General features: G+C 42.9%; 2 protein-coding genes across 3 annotated transcripts; one reads left to right on the top strand and one right to left on the bottom strand.

Annotated features, from left to right (window-relative positions):
• Positions 1-1,128: 1,128 nt before the first annotated feature.
• Positions 1,129-5,444, bottom strand: LOC133916524 (ATP-dependent Clp protease ATP-binding subunit CLPT2, chloroplastic-like). Of its 2 annotated transcripts, XM_062360216.1 has the most exons (6): positions 5,128-5,441; positions 4,919-4,951; positions 4,734-4,843; positions 3,905-4,084; positions 1,495-1,622; positions 1,129-1,409 (listed from the first exon to the last, which is right to left on the bottom strand). In XM_062360216.1, the coding sequence occupies exons 1-6, from the start codon at positions 5,343-5,345 to the stop codon at positions 1,377-1,379; spliced, it is 702 nt and encodes a 233-aa protein (XP_062216200.1). In that variant the 5' UTR covers positions 5,346-5,441; the 3' UTR covers positions 1,129-1,376. The 2 variants fall into 2 exon arrangements, with proteins under 2 accessions (XP_062216200.1, XP_062216201.1); XM_062360217.1 differs by lacking the exons at positions 1,129-1,409; positions 1,495-1,622 and adding an exon at positions 1,629-3,573 and having other exon boundaries at positions 5,128-5,444.
• A 3,669-nt stretch (positions 5,445-9,113) lies between these two features.
• Positions 9,114-11,318, top strand: LOC133916523 (uncharacterized). The gene has a single exon (XM_062360215.1). It carries the CDS (start codon positions 9,176-9,178, stop codon positions 11,111-11,113), a length of 1,938 nt encoding a protein of 645 aa, XP_062216199.1. The 5' UTR covers positions 9,114-9,175; the 3' UTR covers positions 11,114-11,318.
• The last annotated feature ends 13,576 nt before the right edge of the window (positions 11,319-24,894 follow it).

Here is a 24,894-nt window from a genome sequence, read left to right as displayed (position 1 = left end):
ATCTCAAAAACTGAAACAAGAACAGTATTTATACAGAGAAGAACAGATTTGGTTCAAGTGTTTGTGCAGTTGCTAACACGCAAGAATAATCCTCATTAATCCCATTGCTTTCCTTCCCATCCAAAACATACACGGGAAGCATGAACCACGCACACGTGCTGTTCCATTTCATCTCCCCGAGTTCCGACCCAATTGGACATGCTATTTCGATGGCAGGTAGAACTGATACCTGATGAGGACTCCACAGCCGAACATAGGTAGTGTTCAGAGCGACGTTAGATATAATGATTTTATTCATATATATTTGAAAATAGAATAATTTTATTTATATAGATATTTATTTGGTGGGTGAGATGAAATAAATTTATTTTAGTACATCGAATTTACCATCAATGTTACGTTCAAAATGGGACAGTTGCATTCCACTATTTTTTAGTACGGCTCTGTCCTAAATCTTTAAAAAATATTTCCTAATTCCAAACTATTTCATCATACTACTCTCCATCCAAATAGCTTAAAAATAAGATAGATCCACTCCGTCCTATCCCGTCTCCCGATCTAAACACTACCTAAGCGCAAGAATACGGCAGGTCACCAGCATGGCGTCAGCTTTCAGTATGTGCATGCTTCGTGTCAAGGCATGCCACTTCTCTGTCCACGAATGCAATGTATAGCCTCCTGATACAATCTGTCAGCGTATTAGTTGTGTGCCAATACGCAGAAAGTTCGTGCACAAGACAAGGTGAAAATAAACAATGCAAAAGATAAGGTAGATGTCCTTGGAATCAAAGCATAGTGCCAAGTACCAACCTCGTCCACATTTGGTGTAAAGTGTACAAAGTTTCCTCTGCTTGAATCAAACTATACACTTTTTTTTGCCAAATGCCAAATAATAACCCTTGCCAATACTTTCATATAGTGTATCATTTGCATACATTGAATATGTCCCATATCTTCCTTTAACATTCGTGAATACTGAATAAGTGAATAGCAGTCGCTTTCGATGAAATCCTTTCTGCTTGTCAGGATTCATGATGCAACGTGAACAAAAACTCCGAAGGAAGCATCAGGTCCGCCCAATCAGGACCTTAAAAGGATCTTTGACGAGCAGTCCACAAATCCAGCAGCGCAAGGAACAAAAACATTCATTGTGAAATGAAGTTGCAGCGTTTTTACAGGCATCAGCAATAGTGATAGTACAAATATTGGATTTTCAACCTAACGTATCTTAATAAGTCCTAAATTTAGTGGAAGCAACCTCATCAGGTTAACTTGATGTGGATCCACGGTACTCGAGCCGCCAATAGGTGCAGAGGTTGCCAAGCGCACAACACCAACCTCAGAGAAGTTGAAGAATAAACTAGGTGCTCGCTTTGCTATCTAGGACTCACAGCAGCCTCTTCACCAGCCTGCGAAGGGTAAATAGAAGATTTGAGAACCCATGAAATGATCCATTGTGAAGTATCTACCTTTGCATGGAAAACAGAACATTACCGTTTTGGCCAGCAAACTGGCTTTCTCATCATCAAATCCAAGGTTAGCCAGTATTTTATGACCAGCTGACTCATTATCTGACCATATCCCCAGTAGCAAATGATTGACGGTTACTTCTCCGTCCTCACCTAAATTCAGAATTCAATTCATTGAACAAAACACAGGAATAATACTAGATAGGCTGATGAAATATAAAAGAGATACAGCACAATTCAAATTCGATTATGCTCAAGTGCATATGCAAATCAGCTACCCGACATACATAACTGGAGCAAAAGCGTACATGAAAGGCCATAAAAATCCTCCACCTTGAATTGCAGTAATCTGCAGGAAAACTCTAGTCAAAACTCACCACTGGGACTTTCTTTCTAATAAAGCGGGGCATTGGTCCTTTGGTCTTAAAAATTATCACCAGACCACTAATCTTATGGAGTAGTCTTCATACCCAGCATAGCAAGCACCTTCTATACTGTACTGTAGCTACAGTAGGCATAGCGAGTCAATTTGTGCACGGTTTCTGAATGAATTTAAAACTAGTACTGTAGTTGATGCAGGTCCTACTTAGAAATACAGAACAAAAATGGCATGTCAGCATAGAAACTATGCTCTAAGCACCTAAGGCCAAACAGCCTTCTCCAAGCCCTTCAAATCTCATGTCACACTTAATCAAATACATTCTCGAATTTAATCATCATCTATTACAATTTCAAGCTTAAACATGCATAAATCATGACCCAGCAAAACAGTACAGGTTGCTGACCAGCTCAGTCCTGCAAACCTTAAGTTCGATCAACCCAAGAATGCCATGCTGGTGCTATGGACTGGTCCTCATCCAAATGCAATACATGGAATAAACAAGATCCCATACAAACCTGAACTAAATCCCAACCAAATACCCCTCTTTCAAATGCAATACCTCGGAACAAACATGCCCTGTTTGTAAGTTTAAACAATATTCATGTATACATCATTAATTCTGCTATGCTGAGCCAAAAAGTCACCACAGGTTGAGTTCAGTCTGGGTTGCAACAAAATACAAGCAGCTCTAATCCGTCTAGACACGACTATATCTGTCACACAAGATTCTCTGAAACAGCTTTCTCAAGCCATCGCAAGAATGGAGTTGGCAAATCCTCCATTCAGCTGGAAATGACAAATATTTTAGTCCCACCAATGGGAACACGGTCAGCAGGGTCTGATGCTTGGGAGATATTCCTATACTCACATAAATACGGGCCATTGAAAGCTCTATTAAGGATGTATTTGTTTTCTTCCAGCATTTACCACCAGTTTACAATAAAATTTGAACAAGATGAGGGATATCTAGAAATTGGTTCCACAAGACGAAATCATTGTTAAATAAATCTCAGAACCATCATCATACCTATAGATGCAGTACAAACCAAGAGTTGGAACAGGTTTTTAGAAGAACCGGATGCAATGTAATTGTTTTAGTATGTGGTGGAGCCCAACTCAACTGCCTCTAGTGTGCAGCGAGGACAAAAAGGACACTAGAGCTCTAGAAAATTTGTAAGAGAAGAGCAGAAAGCAAAATGAAAACAATAGTTTAATTAGATATATTCAAAGGTAGTGTCGGCAACAAATGAAGTTAAACCCTGTTGCATCTAGTGTGAAGCGAGGACAAAAAGGACACTAGAACTCTAGAAAATGTGTAAGAGAACAGCTGAAAGCAAAATGAAAACAATAGTTTAATTAGATATATTCAAAGGTAGTAAGTATCAGCAACAAATGAAGTTAAACCCTGTTGCATAAACAAGCCAAACCAGTACATCATATGTCAAACAAAGTTGCATCTTTCAAGTAACCAATGTAGCTAGCAGAATGCAGAGGCAGTGTATAGGAATGTACAATCTCCTGTGATGCTAAACATGCATATTTAATCCATGTTATATGGAGACAAAATTTCAGAAGCCCCAGGAACAATTAATGGTGGTGAAAAAGCATTCGATGGATCATGAGCCAGAGGATCCCTTTTCGTGGTTGCCTCTTATGGCATCCAGGTAGGACTGTAGGAGGCATATGGTCGGACAGGTGGTGGACAGCCTCGGCATCGAAAGCCTGGTATGATACCAAGTTATTGTGAAGGTTAGTTCACAACTACATACATCCTAAAATAAGAGGGCCAAACAGTCTGGCTTGTAGGGGATTAGCGAATTGGGAAGCAAGATAGACTATAAACTGTGATGAGATAACTTTTGGATAGAAAATAGACTAATTGATTATTGCTTAATTTGTAGGTGGTACAACACATCCCTGAACATACCAGAATATTGCAAGCAAATCAAGTTTTGCAATCAGGAGGTGACGCTAAATACAACCAATTTAGTATCTTTTCAAACCAAATGAGCAATCGACAACAATGGAAGTTCATATGTCGAACTGAAATTACCTAATTTCAATTTCTCATTGACAGCCCAATCAAGGGCCCGTTGGGCAGCTTCTGTCAATGGTGGATGCATAGGACTAAAGTAAAACATTTCTGATTTCCCGAGAACATTTGCTGCCTCCTCACGCACTTTGAGGAGAGAAATTCCATTAGCACGCAAAAGTTTTGCAGCGCCGCTGGTTCCTGAAAGCAATGAATTTGTGGCTCAATGCAATATGTGTAACAAATGTGGCAAACTGACTAACTGATAAAAGAAGAAATGTTAGCTTGATAGTTGACAATATCATGGTAAAACTAGCATGTTGCCCGTACGAAGCAGCGGGTTGCTTCAATGATGTTTATTTGCCAATGAAAACTTGTGGACTATCATAGTTCTAGGACTTAGGAGTCAATTTCAGAGTAAAACGCGTATATAACATAACAGTATTCACATGTCAGCTAGAAAAATGCTGGCATAAGATCTAAGGGACTCCTTGTAAGAATGCAGACATTTTGTTGGAGTGCACAGTAGTTTGTCACAGAATAGATCATGTCTGAACTCCTAAATACTAATCAGAGGTTAGGGCTAGAATGGCAGAATTCATTAGCTGTTACAGAAGATCATTCACGCTGGCCATAAGTATCTCTGTAAATCAGCAATATAAAGGTCAAAATGTCTCCACACACCTTCCAAGCTGTAACTCCTAAATCATTCTTTATCCTCTTTTAGTTCCTCTGTTCCATACACAATCACAATTGACAACTAATTTGGAGCACTTAAGTTACTTAAATGACTCCAAAATTAGAGAAAAAGCCAGTTTAGGGTATCAAAATCTAAGATCCTTTGCCTCACCCTCTACAAGGATGCCCATGAGGAGCCCCTCGGTGCCTGTGGTCGGATACCTCATTTTCCGCGCCTCCAGCTCCGCCATCGCAAATGACCGCACCGCTCTTGATGACCATCTGCGTTGAATCACCATGTCAGCAGCAAATATACACTAATGCTCCCTGAAGTACCCATAGAAATGGTTAGCTCACAGGATCGTCTTCCCAGCAGCTACCTCCGGATGCCTAAAAGCACAATAATTCCAGGATCAATACCATCCGATTACCAAACAATACGAGAACAAATCCCAACCAGACTACTTGCATTAAGGTGCTAAATTCAAAGATTTAAGACTAAGAAATAGAATAGCCCAAGCTCAGGAACGATTTAAGAGGAAACAAACATCGGCATCTGTGCTTACGTGGTGGGGAGCTGAGCGACGACGTGGCGGCCCCGGTAGCGGGAGGCGAGTCGTGGTCCAGCCCTCGGAGCGGCACGGAGGGAGGCGGGCAGGACAGGGGTTGCAAGGAAGGAGACGGACCAGGATAGGGCAGTGTGGTGGGTGGAGGAGGAGGAGGGGGAGGAGGAGGCGGAGGAAGAGGAGAGGAAGGCGGCGGCGGCCTGGGCAGCGGTCGCCATTGCGGGGGAGGGCTTCCGGGGTTTCTTGCTTGGATAGGGGAAGAGATGAAGGGAGACCGACTGTGAGAGTGGGCAGGACTCAGGAGAACTAACTAGGCATTACAGGGGCGGAGGGACCAATATGGCAAGGTATGGCGGGCGATTTTGGCCCATGTGGTGTCTGCCGGTCCATCGGCCCATGGCACCAGGTCGCCTTTAGCCTTGATGCAAATGGCAAGACCGCACACAAGTAGAGCGGGCGAGTGCCGATGGGCGACGAGTCATCTGCCTCATGTCCCTGGTCTCCCTGATCTCGCGCGCGGACGGCAGGGAGGCGGGCGCCCGGCGCAGGCGCAGCTCGGCGGCTGGCAGTCTGGCACGCTCGAAGGCCCGCACCGGCGCACCCCTGAGGCCGGTGCCCGCGAGCTCGTTCGACGTCCGCCGTCCGCCCGTCCAGGACTGTCACCGTACGCGCTGCGCGGTGCTGCTGTGCTCAAGTCCGGGACTGTCGCCGTCCGCCGTACGTGGCTGGCAGTCCGGCTCGACCCCAACTCCCCAAGCACGAGGCCAAGATCACTAGATCAGGACATCGCCGTCTCCGGCAGTGGCCGTGCACTGCACTGGCAAAGTGGCAATGACGCTTGCAGTTGAGACTTGAGACACAATGTATTCGTCCTCGTGCATATCTGCAATTTGACAATTGGAAAATTCATCAGGTGACAGGTGGTATGCATTGGCAATGACGCTTGCTCTGGTAACCCGATGACTGTGTTGGCGCCGGATGCTGATCTCAACGAACCCAGCCCCGGCGGCCGGTCACAACGAACAAACACACACGAACGCGAGAGACTTGGGAGATTTTGTGCTACAAATGTTGCAGGTTTTCTGGTTTTATCCTTTGCTATTTATATGCGATGCAAGATAACAAACTGGAGTCGGCCAACAAAGTCCGAGTCCCACGCCACACCGCCCACTGACTGCGTCGTGCCCGTTGTGGCGAGGCTAAAGCAACGGAGGCCATGACGTGAACAACGCACGTCTCAGGCCACTAAGCTAATACATGCAGATCATGCAACGGGGTTCATTCCAACAAATCACCCCTTAATCCCGTTGTACCTCGACGACGTTCGGCCGCTGGGGCATCTCGATGAACTTCACTCTTCCGAGCACCTTAGTTAGAATATCTGCCAGTTGCCCGTCGGTCCTAACGTGGTCGACATCCACTCTTCCATCATCAACACATTCATGAATGAAGTGATAACAAGTATCAATATGCTTATTTCACTCGTGATGTCCCAGGTTCTTGCTGAGCGCAGTCGCCGACTTGCTGTCCACCAGGAGCTTGATCTTTGCTACGTCACTGGCAGTCAATTCTCCCAAGAGCCGGCTCAGCACACTCTTTGACATGCTGCTTCTCCTGTCGCTATGTACTCTGCCTTACAGAACGAGAGCACAACAACCTTTTGCTTCTGGGGCACTCATGCGATCAAGCTCGAGCCGAGGAAGAATGCAACACCAAAAGTGCTCTTGCGATCGTCGATATCTCCCACTAGGTCATTATCGTTGTAACCCACGAGAGTTTGCTCTTGTGTGTTAGCCTTCCTGTAGTGACATCCATATCTCAGTGTGCCGTAGAGGTACCAGAGTATGTGTTTGACCATCACACGGTGTTGCTACGTCGGTACCTCCATAAACCCGCTGATAATGCCTATTGCATAGGCAATGTCAGGCCGCGTGTTGACAAGGTAGTGCAAACTTTTGATGATGCTTATGTGCCTCGTTACGTCCACTGCAGTACTATTGTCGCGCTTGCTGAGCTTCAGGCGATTCTCCATGGGAGTATCACAAGGGTTGCACCCAACTTGCGAGACATCTCAAGTATCTTAGCTGCGCATGCACTTTGGCATATGGTGATATCACCTCCTCCTTGCTTCATTTTGATCCCCAAGTAGTAACTCAGGAAATCGAAATCCCTCTTGTTGAACTGTTGCATCATTTGGTTCTTGAAGGCGCTGATTTCATCGCTCTAGGGACGGTGATGATCAAATCATCAACGTATACACCAACAAGCAGAAATGATCACCCATTCGCCTGCCTGTACACCATATGCTCCAGCGGATTCCGCTCAAAACCGAGCGAAATGAGCTCCTAGTCCAGCCGTGTGTACCATGCCTAGGGTGCTTTATGACGCCCGTATAGAGCCTTAAGGAGCTTGAGCACTTTGCCTTCATTGTTGGTGTTGGTGAAGCCCTATGGTGAATGTGTATCTAGCCTTTAAATATGGTTTTGGTAATTAGTGATAATACCTATGGACTAACAATATTGTTGAGAATTGTTAGTACGTTGTTCCATAGGTAATGCATGGAGAAGAGATATCCATCAAGATCAATGAGTTTTAGGTGATGCTCGGGTAAATTAATGATAATACCTATAGACTAACAATGTTGTTGATAATTGTTAGTAGATTATTCCATATGAGATGCATAAGTGATAAAGTATGGATTTGTTGAGAAATATCATGAGATCAAAATAAATGCATCGTTGTTATTGAGCTCTTAGTGATGCTTATGAGGAGAAGGAGAAACTCAAGAAGGTTAACAAGAAGTGTGAAGGCTAAGTCACTTGTGGAGATTAAGTAGCTAAAGGTATAAAGTTGTCAATTGGGTTTTATGAAATAACTGTAGTGAAAATGACTCTATTAGGTTATGATTATGATTTTAGTGATTAATGACAACATAGTTAATGAGACTAACATGTTTGTCAAGAATATATATTAGTAGGTCTCATGAATGCAATACATCAAGAAGCCACCACAGTCGGGACAAAGTTTTATTGAATTTGAGAAGTCTTAGTAAGATTTACCCCACCAGAAGGTCCGATCCAGAGGAGTTTACACTCATTGGAGCATTGTGTCCAGAGGCAAAGTGAAGGTTGATGACTTCACCGGAAGGTCTGATGCTCTATGTGTTGAACTCACCAGAGTATTTCTGACAAAGGGGAAGAAGGCTGATGACCTCACTGGATAGTCCGGTGATCTGCACTGGGTAACACTAGAGTATTTTCTGCAGAAAAGAAAGCAAGCGTAGTAGACTGAAGATCAACCCACTAGAAGGGCCGGTACTTGGTTTGTGCATATCGGAGTATAATACCGGATCATTTCTTACAGAGACGACTATAAGTGTTGAAGAATGAATATCAACTCACCGGGTAGCCCGGTGATCACAACAGTGATCACAAAGATAATTGTAACAGAGCATTTTCAGTGAAAAGAAAAGAATGCTTAACTCACCGGATGGTCTAGTGTGAATGAAATGAACACCGGATGAATGCACCGGAGTATTTTATACAGAGAGGCTGCAAAGATTTAAATAACTTAAAATAATTCATCAGAAGATTCGATGATAAATTTAAAAGCACATCAAAATATCCTATACTTATAAAGGTATTAAGTGGAGTTCGCGCCACGACTCAAGCCCGAGACCTCAACATTGAGAACGGACGCTCCTGCCGCCCAGGCTACGAGCCACACATCGTAAGTATGCGATACTTTACTCAACCAGGATATGCGATAACCAATCACATCGTAAGTACGCAGCGGAGAGCCAAGCCTGGCAGCGCAGGCGCACGAGAGATGGGCAGGCCCAGCGCCCAAAGCGCCAGCCCACCTCAACGCACCAACCCAATTGACAGCCGGACCCCACACGAGTGCGACGCGGCCGTGTTCTGTCCCCACAGCTCCAGGTAGATGACCGGGAACCGGAGGCGAGATATATTAGACGCACGCACTGGCGCAGTAAAATTCGAAGAGGGAAAAAAATCCCCAAAAAATCGAAAGGAAAAAAAACCCGGAGATGCCTAAGACCTCGTCCTCGCTTTCCCCCACCGTCTCCGCCATGAATCCCCCCCTCCCCTCCTCCTCTTTCCCCAAATCCCCGCACCCGCCGGACCCGAACCCTAGCCCCTGCAGCTACCTCCTCCATGCCGACGCCGACGACGAGGCGCTGATCCAAATCCCGGGCCCGAACCCTAGCCTGGGGGGCGCCTCCGCCCCCTTCGCGCTGCTGCCGGCCATCGACCCCGCGCCGCACATCTCCTCGCAGTTCTACACCTTCAGCGCCGCTTCATACGGGCTCATGCTGCGCTGCGTCCTCGCCGGCCGCCCCGCCGTCGCCGAGGAGGTCCGCGCCGCCACGTCGCCCTCCGTGCTCGCCTCGTGGCGGGCGGTGTGGAAGGACCGGAACGAGGACACCGCATACCTCACCGCGTGGAAGCGCATCCAGGACAAGCTCGCCGCGTCGGCCGATGAGCGGCACCTCCACTTCAAGTCCAACGCCTCGCAGCGCGTCTCCCACGTCGGCATGTGGAGGGATATAATCTCGGAGGCTCACGCCGACCCCGACCTGCTCCGACACCTCGCGCTCAAGGACACCGTCGACCGCATCAAGCAGTCGTGGACTGTGGGGGCCAAATTCTACGGTATTCCAGAATCATTTATCCGTGTATGTATTGCTGCATGCCCCATCTGTAAGGCTGCACCTACCGGCCAGCCTGATTCTGCTATCTCATCTCCTGGACGAGGGAAGCGGCGGCGTAGGTTTGAATATACTGATACGCTGGATGTGCCTGCTCGAGATGTGCCACGCAGGTTACAGCAATTGGCTGCCAAGCATAAGGTTGTCCTTTGTATCAGGCAGAAGTATATAAGGTATAAGCCATTCATGGCTGAGGTGAAGGATTATGCGTGCCACCGTGCTGGAGTGCCAACTTCAAGTGCTGGGAGTGCTGCATCTTCCTCAGCGAGTAATTCAGAGGGTAAGAAGGCGCGGGTTCTGAAGCGGGAGCCGTACCAATCAAAAAGGTGTGGTTGTGGGTTTCGTATTCGGGCAATTGTGCCAATAGCCAATTATAATGAAAAAGACAAGAGTTTTGTGTACGTGGAGGAGGGCACTGCAGTGTTCAAGCTTTACACGGTGCACTCAGGGCATGAGCCAGGGCCACTAGATGGCAATGCCCGAATTGTTCACAGGTTGGTTGGGCATAAGGGGCCTCTTGAGTTTGATCCAGACATTTATGGTGTCAGTGAGGAAGGGGATCCTAACTTCTCGGCAAAGGGGGATGGAGATGTTGATATTGATGACTCGAATCAGGCGGTCTTGCAGCAAGTACGGGATCTCAGAGCAGAAGTTCTCTTGCTAGAAGGAAAGGTGGCTAAGATGCACCCAGAGCTGTTGGGGTCGCTGTCCACTGAGTTATCTGAGGTTTTGCACAGGATTAGGAAGTTTAATTTGGAAGGTAACATCTACCAGCCGGAGGAGACGTTGATGATAGGGAACAAAGAGGTCGGGAGATGGGGGGCTGGTGATGTGTCCCACCATTTAGACCAGCATGATGGTGCATTCTGCAAGGATGATGAAATGCTTGATGACGATGATACTGATTTTGGCTCAAGCCTTGGGCCTATTGTCTCGTGGGATAGGATGGCAGCAGAGTGCGAGGATAGAAAGATGCTCATGGGTGATAGTCCAAAGTGTGACAAATGGATGCTGAAGGAGGATGTGGGTGACTTTGATGAGAAGAGTATTCTTAACTGTGGGGATGATGATGGTGTGGAGGATTCCAAGATTATTAAACCATTGATGCACGATGATACCATGGTAACTGACCCAAGCTTAATAGGTATTCATGTAGACGGATTTTACTCCGGTACAAAGTGGTATGATTCGCCGGTAGGTTTGGATTCCAGTGTTGATGCAGGAGATGCCAGTTTTAGGAATGGTGGAATCTTGTGAGATTTATGATTCTTCCCTGATAACAGGGGGGCCTTGTAAATTATGTATACTAGGTCATTAGCTCGCACCAATTTAATGTAGTGTCTGTAGATGGAGCTTCAAGCAAAGTAACCTATCCTGCCCAGATATATACAGGCTGAATTTACCAATTCAACTTTTCTTTAACTTATGTATAGTACCGGTGTTGGTTTCCTGCGTGCTTCAAGACATACACCATGGTAGCTTAATGTTTTGTTGAATTTCTCTGTGTGTGTGCATGCGTGCAGACACAATTCTGCAAGTTTTCTCGTTGCATCTATTGTTTTATTAAATATTTACAAAGTGTCCCTGTTCATACTTAATTGGTCATTTTCCTCCTGCTTGTTCTGGTACATAACTTGGATACAATGATTGAGAAACTTGCTAGTGTTTTTAACCTTTTACTCCTCCACCCTTCTGAACTTTAAAACTATATATGGTATTTTGTGTTATCCATCTACTGAAATTCTGTAGTCGTATATAGTTCGAATTTGACCCCACAAGATGGATATTGCTTCCTTCTGTGTCTACTGTGGTTGACTGCTGGTGCTGGGTGTTTACCATGACAATTGAAGCTTCCCTTTTTGAGGCAACATGGAACATCATTACTTAGAAAGTGCTAAGTTAGTGTTTCTTTGAAAACTGGTAAAAATGTAACGGCTTTCATGTTCCTCTTGCCAAATTCCAGGACTTCTCCATGTCATATATTCTACTGTCTTCACAAAGTTCATGCAACATTTCGGACAGCTAACACTCTTGATCATGTACATTAAAGTGAATAAGAGTACCATATGCTTCAGGAACATTTGCCCTTTGTTTCAATATTTAGTTCAATGTATTGCTTTATGATCAATGATTTAGGTGAGATTCTTTGTTTAATTCGAATTTGGATAAATGCCATTGCAATGTTTGCTGTTATATGCATTGGATGTTCAGCTGGCAAGTGGGACTGGGACCCACATTCAGTGTTGTGGCCAATGTCATTTTTTAGAACTGTGTATATGCGATTTTGAAATGTGGTAGCATAGTAAAAGATATGTAAGTGCTTGATTCAGAACCTTGGAGAACCAATAATTCAACAAGCTACACCAATGAACTTGCATGTTCCAAATCTACTAATTTGGCCACTTTCTTCACGGAATGGTAGTCTGCATAACTTTCGTAACTTCTATCAAAAAGCTATTTTATTCTGCATTTCTGCCCTTGATAACCTAGTAGATTTTGAAGAGGATGACTTCAGTTTGTCTCACTTATTTGGGTTTTGCAGTATTGTGATGATTGCATTACACCATTTCCCTTCGCCGTACATGTTTTTGTTGCTAGTGAATTTACCAGTACTATGCGTAAACTATACTAAGTTACTAACCATTTAGGGCTTCTTTAGAACGCAGGAATTTTACAGGAATTGTCTAGCAATTTCACAGGAGTTTATTGGCAAGCACTGGCATCCGATAGCATATACCAGTTTAAGGTTCGGAGTACCCAAATTCAGTCCATGTCGTTTCCCAGTTTATGGCGTGCCATTTTTTAAGGGCTATACGTTTAAGTTAGCAGGCTAGTAATTTAAAAAAAAGTTGACCATTGGGAGTCTTAAGAGAGAGGAGTAGTGGACCTTTTAGGGACGTACTCACACTGACTTATGATTTGGGCGAAATCGCAGCTAAGAAGCTGGCAAAACCAATGCTAACAATGGAAATAGTATGATCTCGGTAAACAATTCAGCATAATATAGTATACTGATCCCTGCATTTTTTTTAATTTCTTGTAAGGTTCGACTGTATCCATGATTTTCAGGGAGGAAATTCATAACCATACTTCACATTCATTCTTGAGGTAATTGAAGTATAATGTGTTGAGTAGAGTCAGCATTAAGATATTAAACTGAACATCGGGGGAGAGCTTTACGAGATACGCAGTATGTTCTATGCTTTGCTAGTTACAATGTGTGCTTATTAACGGCAATTGGCACTCGCAGTGGACTTTGAGCAACTTTCCTACTGTTACATGTCACCATTAGAATGATGAAATTGGTTCCATCCTTGCAGCCAATTGAGATGTGGATCCTGGAGACAATCCTACTTAGTACCAACTAAGCCTGATCACTTCTAGTTGATAAAAAGGTGGAGGTTCCTGTGTGAGTTAATATATCTGAAATGAGGGAAGGAATGGACTAGGGTTTTTTCCCCTTCACTCTTGTGAGAATCTAAGGCCCTTCCCAAGATTCTACAACAAGCCCGATCTATGAGTCTTTTTGTGCAAGTTAAGCCCTTTCTGAATAGGCATAAGCTGCATAGACATTGAGGTTTATGTTGGCTAAATATATTACAGTTGATAAAAAAATAGTGCCGACTCAAGTGCACTCATGAATCATGACTGCATTCTATTATATTCACTTACACAGGAAACCATGTTTTGGTAGTGACCAACTAAGCCTGATCACTTCTAGTTGATCATGTTTGGTCGAGGAACGGGTTGATCCTTTGATGAATATTTGTCACCTTCTTAGTAGGTCTGAGGAGCGGAATGGGCTAAGCTAGACCATCCTTACGCCATTCTTCACGACCACGATATGGACGGAGGGTTACAAATCTAGTGATGCGACACAAATCATGTAAGCTAACTTGGTATATCAGAGCTGCAGAACAAGGGTAATCACAACAGATGAAATACTTGGCTTATTCTTTCCATCGAATAGCAGGTAATTGCTGCTGACTGCTGAGTGAGGGATGCCTGATAAGTTCTGCAGGATTGTGAGCATCTGAATAACTATGCTGAAGCAATATCTTCTGCTTGTCAGCAGTGGAAATATGGCGATTTGGTCATTGATGTTTGCTGTCAGCGAAAGGGCCTTAAAAAGTTGAAGTGATATGAGGAACTGACAGGCCCCTGGTCCTTTGCTTCAAGTTAATCATTCGTCGCAACAAGCAACATTAAATCATTGCATTACATCGCTCAGTTTTCCTGTTACCACTAGCCACTGATTTGAACACTCTGATGCCTCTACATCTGTTAATTTGGATGAGAGTTTAACTTACCATATGTCGGCAGCTTGTGCTCAATTCATTTATTTAACTGAGGCAATTGTGACCATTCATTTAACCTTTTTTAGCTTTCAGAGCGTGGGCTCAGGAAGCACATGGTAACCTGCATACCAGTTGACCCTGACGCCGACCGTGCAAGTGGTGCCTGAAGATTATCCTTTGTTGAATGCAGGATAAAACCTCTAGCGCTCAAATCCATGTGACGATCTAATGTACAGTACCACAAGTATGCCATAGGTTACTACTAGTGATCAGAGGGAAACTAAAATTTAACAAGCAGCCGATGTTAGCTACTGCCTATTGCTATGGAGTATGGACCAGTTCGATTATCTATATATGGCCGGAGATCTCCCAAGTTTAAAGCTGCAGTGAGTGTTAGGTCCAAGTGACAGCAAAAGGAGGCTTTTTTGTAGAGACGATCAAGCGTCTTGTACGGCCACCATGGCAGCCAAATCAAGGGTCCTCGCCGTCGTGTTCCTTGACATGTGCGTTGCCTTTGCAGCCTGCCGGCGACAGCGACGAGCTGCCTGCCTCGTTCAACGTCCTGCGGCAGCGTGAGAATGCCGCAAGGCTCGGCTACGGCTGCATGACTCGGTGCACCAGCGGCTGCTTTGCAGCGGGGTTCACTGGAGACTACTGCGATGATTTTTTATGAAGCCGGGAAGCACTGAAGGCGACTCTGGCCTTGAGCCCTTGGTCATCAGAGATAGGTTCTCTTTGGTCTATCTCTGCATGTGTTTTCAGATAACGTTGTGATCCCAGTAGCTGTATCTTTGTGTGCCCCTTTCCGCATGAGTGTATTTGCTAGTTGCCACTATGTTCGTGCACTGATAGAAGTGTAGCAGAATAAGAAGTGTGATCAAGGTCTGTAGCGGACTAAAATGTCCTGTGGCTGCCTGTGTTGTCACCGGTCGCCTCTTTCTCTGCTGTATTCCTTGTTTGTGAAGTGATGCTTGTTCTGTTTCTGCTGACGTCGTGATCTGCCGTAGAGTCTCTGATGTTTGATTCATTCTTGCTCAAGTATTCTATTGATAGGCCGAAATGGGAAAATTGTTGCTAGTTGTTCAACTCAAACTACAACGTCATTATTTGGATCCGGAAAGTTGCATATGTAACCTCATTAGCAGCACGTTGCTCATCTTGATTGATCTGGGTAATGGAACGAGCTAGACCATCCTCATGGCCATAATATGGACAGAGAATAGGCATGGATCATGGAATATCAGGTAATTACTGGCCAGTGGGAGATGCCTAGTATGTTCTGTGGTATTGTGAACATCTGAATAACTATACTCAAGCAATTTCTTCTGCTTGTCAACAGTGGAGATATGGTGATCTGGTCATCCATGTTTTCTGTTCATGAAAATTCCTTACAAAGGTTGCACTGATGGAAGGGACCGGCAGGCTGCTGTTCCTTTTGCTTCAATTTAATTTATTAATGGCACCATTAAATCATTGCATTACATTGCCCAGTGTTCCTTTTATGACTGGTCACTGATTTGAATACTTTGGTGTCTCTCCATCGGTTAACAAGTCACATTTGGATGAGCATTGAACTTACCATTTGCTGGCAGCTTGTGTGTAGTTTATCAAAACTGTGCCAACTGTGACCATTCGTGGCCATGTTACCTATTGCCTATTGCTATGGAATATAGGTCAGTTTAGTATATTTTGCCGGAGATCTCCCCAAAATTAGCACTGAAGTGAGAATCGGATACAAGTGAGAGCAAAAGGGAGTTTTTTTTTTCCTGAAGCGACTAGCATTGCCACCATGATCTCCGCCAAATCAAAGGGTCACTGCAGTCATGTTACTGTGTTGCCTCCGCAGCTGCCGGTGACAGCGACGAGCTGCCGGCATCGTTCGACATACTGCAGCAGCAGCCTGAGAATGCCGCAAGGGTCGGCTACCGTTGCTTCGCTCCGTGCTTCGCCGGCTGTCTTGCATCGGGGTTGCCTGGACCCTGGAGGTTACTGCTCGGAGCTTTGCGGGCAGCAAATGCCCTGATGTTGCCCGGAAGTAGTACTGAAGCCGGCCCTGGCCTTGATCGTCAGATGGATTCCTTTCGGTCCATCTCTGCCTGCATGTGTGTTCAGATAATGTTGTGGTCCCAGTAGCAGCATATCTCTGCATGCGTGTAGCAAAATAAGAAGTGGTCAAGGTCTGTCGATGCCCTGTGGCTGCTGCCTGTGTTGTCATCGGTCGATCCATTCTCTGTCATGTTCCTTGTGTTGTGAAGTGATGAGCCTCTTCTGTTTCGAGTCGTGATGTGTCGTATAGGTAGATGATACACTGGAATGGGTGAATTGCTCATTCGCTGCTCACCTTGAACTCAACTTGCAGTCTTTACATTGACATCCGGAAAGTTGTACAATTGATTCAAGGCTACATCGTATAAGGTATTTCAACTTGCAGCCTCTATGTTGTACATTTGCTTGATCTGAGAGGCGCAAACGTTTTTGGGGTGCAAGATTTAATAGGGAACTGTACGTCCGTAGGTACCAGTTTGAATATTCACAGCGCAGTTTACGAAGCTAAAGATGTCCTTTTAAAACAAACAAAGGTGCTCCTTCGATTTAAAATGCATGCCGTTTTAGATTTCTGCCGATCAAACTTTTTTTTTAATTGATCATCAATACATAAAGAACTACTTAGATGGACAATATAACATAGATGACATGAAAAGTACTTTCATAATATTCAATTATCTTTATATGAAATATCATTTTATAGAAATTCCTAGTCAAAGTTGTGACCGTGTCGATGTCATGAAATGTCATATTTTCAATCGGAGGAAGTAAAATACAAAATTTCTCATATTTGGACCTTGGAAACGTCGTTGAATGTGCACTGCACTCTTGTGAAGCGACTCTACTCTACTAGTAGCTCATGGTAGACTGGTAGACTGGTAGCACAACCGTACGTTGAATGCGGCTGCTCATGGTCAAGCAGGTAGACTGGTAGCACGTACAACCAAAAATTCCAAAATGCGAACGCCAAATACATGCGAGTAAAGTGAAACAGGCACCATGCATGAGACGGAGAAAAACAGGGCGAAGCATGCACATGTACAAGCGATAGAGACAGACAGATAGGTTGGTGACCAAACAGTCACCAACTTCGCCGGGTGTGATATGTCCCTGGTGACCTGGGTTCTTTGACCACGAAGCTGGTTAAACTTATTAAAAGTAGAAATGGGGATAGAGTAAAGACAATAAGTTAAATGTAAAAGAATATATAATGTTATTAATTCATGTTCAATATTTATATATGATGCAGGTATAGGTTAATGTCCGTTGGGAAAACAACCCTTCTTGAACAGACACTCTTTGGCCAACAGGCATGGTAACTACTTGACAGTTGTTGATCATCTATGTTGTAACACTCCCCTTATCAATACTGTCATCTGTTGTTGAACATGTTGAGTACTTCTCCAAAAATCATATGAAAAAATAATAATATGTTAATATGTCATTAAAACTCTTTTAAAAATCCAATAGAAAATATAAGGAGAAATTGATATGACATATATTGGTTATTGTCTCATTGTAAGTTTATATAAGAAATCTAGATAAAAAACTCTTTGGTGAACTTAGAAAACAATAATTATGATATGTAGAGCGTATTAAAACATCCGAAATACCTCTTAGAAAAATAGGAGGAATAAGGTATATATTGTTTCATTAAAAATCTTATATAAGAAACCGTATAGGAAAACTCATAAAGTAAAAATGCAATATAATATGAATATGTTCTTATTCAGGGATAAACTCTCTCTGAACCTTACAAATCTAGTAGTCGTTGCATACCAATTTCGTAAATACATTTTTAGAATACGGAAGTTGGTAAGAACTTAGTGAATAAATTAATGAGATTATCACATGATTTAGTTTGCAAAATTTCTATCTCCTCATCATTTTGCAATTCATGAGGATAGAACAATTTAGGGGCAATATTTTTTGTTACATTGCTCTTTATGTAACATGTTTGCATTTGAGCAATGCATGTAGAATTATTTTCATGGATAATAATTGGTGATTCAATGAAACCAATATCACATGATTATTACATATGGTTTACCATTCTTCGAAGATGTACATATTCACATGATGCAACTATTTCATAATGATTTATGAATATAGCCGCTAGAGTCTATTTTGAAGATTTCCATAAAATGATCGTTCCATCGTGTAAGAACACAGAGCCTGTTTGTGACCTGATATTATGTTGATATGATAGATAGCTAGCGTCAATGTATCCAATAATATTCATATCTTATTTTATTTGAACGAAAAGACCAAGATCTATGGTGCCTTAGAGATATCGAAAGATATTTTTAACTCTCACCCAATTGTGTTTAGTTGGAGCAGCATTATATCTAGCTAGTAAGTTCACTGCAAATATGGTATCAGGCTTGGTGCAATTTGTAAGATACATAAGTGCTTCAATGGCACTGAGATAAGAAATCTTAGGTCCCAGTATCTCTTCTCCTTCATCATGTGGTCTAAATAGATCTTTCTCCATATCAAGAGATTGAACAATCATAGAAGTCTTGGATGGATATGATTTGTTCATATGGAATTTCTCTAATATTTTTTGGGTATATGTGGCTTGGTATACTAGAATACTTGAAGGATGATGCTCAAGTTATATACCCCAGCAAAATTTGGTTTTACCCAAATCCTTCATTTCAAATTCCGTTTTTAGATAATTACGTGCTTCATCTATATCTATAGCTGGGGAGATGCAATAGAATATGTTTGGTTGACTGCATGTGCGTAGTCTAGCTGAGAAGAGACCGTGTTTGGTTGCTCGTATGAGTATATGTTGTATTACAATAAAACTTATTTTTTTACCAAATAACTTAGGGTTGGAAATATTTTTATAAATTAGTATGTCACATGATAAGAATATTAGTGAATTTTTTCTGATTTTTGGGAATTTATTTGAGGCATAAAAATTTGCTATAAGTTATAAAATTAGGTTTTTAGAATTTTAATTAAATATTAGCATATGCTTTTTGGATCAAACCAATTAAAATGGGTTCTTAGTGAGCTCTAGTTTGCCCATGAAAATGTTTATAATTTTTGGACCACTCTAGTACTCCTAAATAAAATCTAGTTTTTAGTAAAAAAATACACGCGTACCCAGACTGCACTGATTGAGCTAGGCTCACGAAAAACACGAGCGAAATCTGTTTCCCGTGAGCTTGGCTGGCACAGTGTTTGTGCATGCATGGGGCTTAGCCTGAACGCTCGGCCAGGCAACTGAACACCAGTGCTTGCACGTGCGGGGCTCGGCCAGGCAACCAAACGTGCTGGACGAGGATGCTCCTGTAGGCTTGAGTTACCTTTATGGTATTCATTGCCAGAAGATACCTATCTTGACCGTTTAAGATACCTACACTGGCTGCTTAAACACTAAATCTTGCGCCGTCACGCTAAGCCACTCCCGTGCAACCATACGTCATGTATGAGTAGGACTTGACTTTTGTTTCACTAAACTAGGTTGGGTATCATACTAGGAGGCTGAGAGCCACGAGCAGTCAAGTGACTATCTGACCCTCTGTTTAAATGTGTAGAGACCGACAAGTGTTTAAAAATAGAACATGGTATTTAGTATAATATCTTTAGTACTTGGGGGTAAATCTCGTAGAGAAGCCCGGTAGGAAACATGATTGAAGTGTCTCGGTATGATTCGATCCTCCGTTTGCAACGGTTGGAGGCTGAGCATATCGCGTAGGTACATTGTACAACCTCTGTAAAGTGTAAAACTATTCAAATAGCCGTGTCGATGGTCATGGACATGCGAAGATATGGTCACGCTTGATTAGACTCTGGGTGTGTATCTGGATGAGTGAGTGTGTGTGGACTAAATGTCCGTGTGATGAGATTACTGACTCAATCCGTCAGGAGCTGTGTGGTACTATAGGTACAACAAATATGATAATAGAGACTACAGAGAGAGGTGTAGCCCCTTTTAGGATCGAAAACCCCTCAAATATGACTTGTTATCTGGTTTTGAACTATTTCAAATTATTTTAAAGCTATCAATAGAGAATACATCTGAATGACTGTATAAAACTGCTTTACGTTTAAAACTAAACTGTAAAGCTTTATCCTTAAAATATCCTTATACATCTATCAACCATTTGAAGCAGTATAAGACTTGTTGAATATCTTTCATACTTAGTTTTGTCACTTTCAGATTATTGAGATAAAGATCAATCTTAACTCAGTCGAAATTAAAGAGAAGAAGTCTAAGATCGCGTCCAAACCTGAGTTGTATGTGGCATTGGGTTGTTCTACTTGTTTCCCGCCGCTCCGCTGTAGGCTCTTCTGGCTGGCTAGTCAACCGTGGATCCTTGTCCACAAGATCATCTTTCGTCTTTGTCAGATAATTATTTTATTCAAAGTATGTATTTGATATTATTTTAAAAATTCTGTGCGTATCAGTTACTGCATCTAAGAATTGATACAGGAGTCGCAGGGGAATCTGAGATCGGGATCCTAATAGTGGCAGTGAGGGCGATGGCCATTGTGGCAGAACGACGGCGGCTAAGTACGAAGAAGATGAATGTATGCTGGGGCAAAATGGATTTGCAATTTTCACCTTATGAGAGGACTTCGTGCCTCTATATTGTAGCATAGTATTTAGTGGAAGAACTAGTGTATCCGATAATATATTAAAAATAAAAATTGAGACAGAGTAAAGACAATAAATTGTAGGCAAAAGAACACATATTCTCATTAATTCATGTTCAATATTTATACATAGTGTAGGGACATGTTGGTGTTCATTGAAAAGAGAGATCCTTTAGCTAACAGGTATGATAACTGTTTGGCAGTTGTTGATCATCTGTGTTGTAACAAAACTGAAAGCCTGATAAAGACGGTTGTTCGTCCAGCTGGCCGACATTACCGCGCAACCGAAGGCAAACACGAATCGAACCTCGTGCTAAACCGCAATTCATTTATCTTTAAACAAAGAATCCAAGGACGGGACGGTGGCACCTTCACCTCACTAGCCTAATCCATGGGCAGGTCAGTGACTTGCAGAACCGAACCAGGAGTCGCTTTACGTGGCTGTCGTCCTAGATTGTGGAGGATACTGCATCAGAATCATTAGTAATCCAGCACGGATCTGATTCCTTAATCAAGATGCTAATATTGATTATTTAGGGAACTGACCGTAGGTCAGTTGATAAAGCTCTAGCGAGCCGGTCAGGAATCGATCTCTACTAGCCTGCAAAGAAGGTTGGGATACTTGCCCCTTAAAAAAAATGCTAATATTAGGCATAGTTTGGGTAGCTGAATCAATTCCGTTTCTGCGTAGAATTGGTGTTGCTGCAAGCTAAACGGCAGCTGTCGAAACATTTCAGTTGGGATCGATTCGGTGAATCGGCCTGAATCACTTTAACAGCTGGGAGGTGTGTTTCTCACCGTTTTTACGTCGGCCATTTCGAACATGCCCCTAGACTTCAACAGATTTTACGCCAAAATGCCACTGATCCAATGGTCCAAAACCCATGCATTTTTGTAATATATCCTATTGGAACCATGTATTTGTAATATTGTATTGGAACTTAGTATTTTGTACTATCGTATTGAAACCATGTATTTGTAATATTGTATTGGAACTCAGCATTTTGTAATATCATATTAGAACTATGTATTTGTAATATTGTTTTGGAACTTAGTATTTTGTAATATCGTATTGTAACCATGTATTTGTAATATTGTATTGGAACTTTGTATTTTGTAATGTTGTATTAGAACTATGTATTTTATAATATTATATTGGAACTCTATATTTTATAATATTATATTGGAACCATAGATTTTATCACGACTCATTTCTAATGTTGTTATTACAAATAAAACAAGCAAATACTATAACAGTATAAGAGTAAAATGATCAATTACCTCATAATCCTCTCTTTCAATAAACTGAATATAGACGGCTAGTTAAATAGATTGCAGAGGCGATTCAAATTCATCGAAAACATTTCTAAAAAATCTAAAAATATTTCTAAAAAATCTAAATTCCCACCTAACGCACTCTCGTACCGGTACTATCGCTTTCCTTTTGCTTCTCCGGTTGGTGCGGGAAACGAATTTGTGGGAGCGTAACACGCCAGTGTTCTCCGATAACTAATCCAAGTACGCAATCCAGTTAAAACAAGCGCACATGGAAAGCCATGGGCTCGGCGCGAGGGGGGTACGGGCACGCCACGCCGGCGCCACATGCGGCCTCCCGTGCCGCCGAGCCGTGCAGTGGCACGTCAGCCGCCCAAAGTTCGGGCGTCGGTTCCCGTGCCATCTCCTCGGTATTTTACCGGGAGAGCGCGACGTGCCATCGATCCTCGGCGCGCGATTCCCTTCCGCTCACGGCTTTGCCCACCGCCGGTTTCGGACCCCGACCCGACCGTCACATGGCGCGCTCTGCGTCGCTGGCGCGCCGCACATGCCGCTTCTCTGGCGCCAGGCTCACGTGACCCCGTGGGGTGCGGACACGCGTTGCTTGTGCTTTTTCCCTCAGAGGCACGCACATGCCGGGGGGGGGGGGGGCGCTGTCCCGTGCGTCGATTCCGTACCCGAAGCCCGAGGGCGCCCAACGTCTCCCGCCCGCCAATCGGGAAGAGGCACGACCAGGGCGGAGCTCTAACTAGGGCCACTAGTGCCGTGGACCTATTCGTGATTAAAAACTAAGTACTTTAAAAATTTTACGATCCAACTCAGTATCTTCACGCTTTAGTCACTGTACCATCCTATGATATAGGCGCTGCAGCTGTCCTCTCCTATGCCGTCCACCGTCACACTCTCCCGTGTCAATGCAACCTTCCACCGTATCGTCGTCGTACTCTTTTACACGTCAAACCCATCAGAAGACCACACTGAGTCGATGAAAAGAGGACGAAGAAGGTGAGCAAAAAGGACGCGGCGGCGCGACGGCACGAGAACCTTCCTGAGGTCGGTGAGCCTGCGGCTTACCGAGCGCGTCGTTAGAAAAGGTCTCTCTCTTGCCCTCTCATATTTCGCCATAAATAGTGAAGGAAAACGAGGGGTCGCAACCCCCTCTCTCCTCTTTTGAGCTTTAAAATAATTTTTTTTGTTTCTGACCTTCATCTCAAATATGATGTTTTCATTTGATTTTTTCTCTGATGGTTATGCTCAAGACTGAGTGGCTACTATATGAATTGGATAATAAGTTAGGTACAGAACTTGAGCTGAAGTGCACAAATTAGGGAGTCGAGAAGTTCACTTTAGAGCTTGCTCGATGTGTGGTTGGGCTTGAGTATTTTACAAGTGACTAGGTGAGTAACTTCGTTTGAGTGTATTGTTGTTTGTGTTAGTATTGACTCTCTATACTGTAAATGATTCATTTTTTTTACTACAGGAGATAAGCAATTTTTTGCTTGCTCTGGCACAATAGTTGAATTTTTTAATGATACTATGTGGGCTCTGCAAGTTTAGTAAGATGTTTAGACAAAGACGTGCTACTTGATGAACTTAAGGTTGGTGAACTCTTTTCTTTCCTCTATAGATTCATTGTCTTTCTTCTAAACTATAAGCACTAAATATTGTTCTTACACATTTATCTGTAGATCAACATATGTTTAGCAGGTGGTGAAATACTTGATGGCTTTGTGTCAAATGTGGATTTTTACTACAGCATTTGTGTGATAGAAGTCCCTTCTACTTTTCACTTGCCAGTCGGAGCTCTGCCCCCTGCCCAGGAGGCCAGGACTCCAATAGGCACAAAAGTGAAAATCCATCAGGTTATTGCTCTTATCCAATAGGCAACTGTCCAATTCAATTGAACTTATAATTTGATTTGAATCAAATTGCAACTTGTAGAATTGCATAATGAAGAGGGTCAAGACATTGACAGCTTATTATGCTCATACTCCTACTCCTGTAATACAATGCAGCCCACCTCCTATAATAGAATCAGAAGTTGAAACAGTAGAAATCGAAGCTAGTAATGTTGAGCAAAATATTCCTCATGATGTACCTAGTGGCATTGTCACTGATCCTAGGCTTTGGATACCGATTGAGGAAATGGATCCAAACATCAGGGATACTGCCAAAAGATCGTATATTTTGATGGGTCCATGATAGCAAAGAGGTCATAATTATCCAAAAAGAGTAATATGCGATCGCAATAGGAGTTTCCATGAAGAATAGTTCAAAAATCATGCATGATTGCTAAGGATGTTGCCTTTTTTTTATTGTTATCTCTTTAAACAACCAAGAGCAGAAAACTATAGTGTTGAATCATTCATAAATGTTGGGTTTCGTGGATGGAAGGATGGACCTCAAATAATTGATGGCCATGTTAAAGACATTGGTCACAATAATGCTAGAAGGGATTACGAGGACTATAAAAATTAGAGGCAAAATGTGTCACATGCTATAACTAAGGGAGGAAAGAAGACATACGATGAATATAAATGTCATATGATTGTTATATTGGGAGTTATAAGATTTCTTCTATTGCAAGCGCATGCTTTTTTGGACATGATGAATCTTCTAGCTCAAGCAATAAGAGCTCAAGCAATAGGAGGAACTTTTTAGAGATGCTAGACTGGTATAAAGACATGGATAAAAATGTTGCATATTTGCTTCATCATAATCAAATGACTTTGCATGAGATTCATAAAGATTTGTGTAGAGCTTGTGCAGAGAAGACAAGCAAAGCCATTATTGAAGATATTGGGG

Source organism: Phragmites australis, chromosome 4 (genome assembly GCF_958298935.1).
Source record: "Phragmites australis chromosome 4, lpPhrAust1.1, whole genome shotgun sequence".
In the NCBI taxonomy this organism is placed as follows: Eukaryota; Viridiplantae; Streptophyta; class Magnoliopsida; order Poales; family Poaceae; genus Phragmites; species Phragmites australis.
This window is presented reverse-complemented; position numbering and strand designations above follow the sequence as displayed.

Coding starts and splice junctions, on each gene's coding strand:
- LOC133916524 (XM_062360216.1), bottom strand. CDS start 5,345: ATGGCGACCGCTGCCCAGGCCGCCGCCGCCTTCCTCTCCTCTTCCTCC. Junction 4,952..5,127: donor GTCGCTCAGCTCCCCACCAC/GTAAGCACAGAT, acceptor TTGTGCTTTTAG/GCATCCGGAGGTAGCTGCTG. Junction 1,410..1,494: donor CCAGTTTGCTGGCCAAAACG/GTAATGTTCTGT, acceptor TACCCTTCGCAG/GCTGGTGAAGAGGCTGCTGT.
- LOC133916523 (XM_062360215.1), top strand. CDS start 9,176: ATGCCTAAGACCTCGTCCTCGCTTTCCCCCACCGTCTCCGCCATGAAT.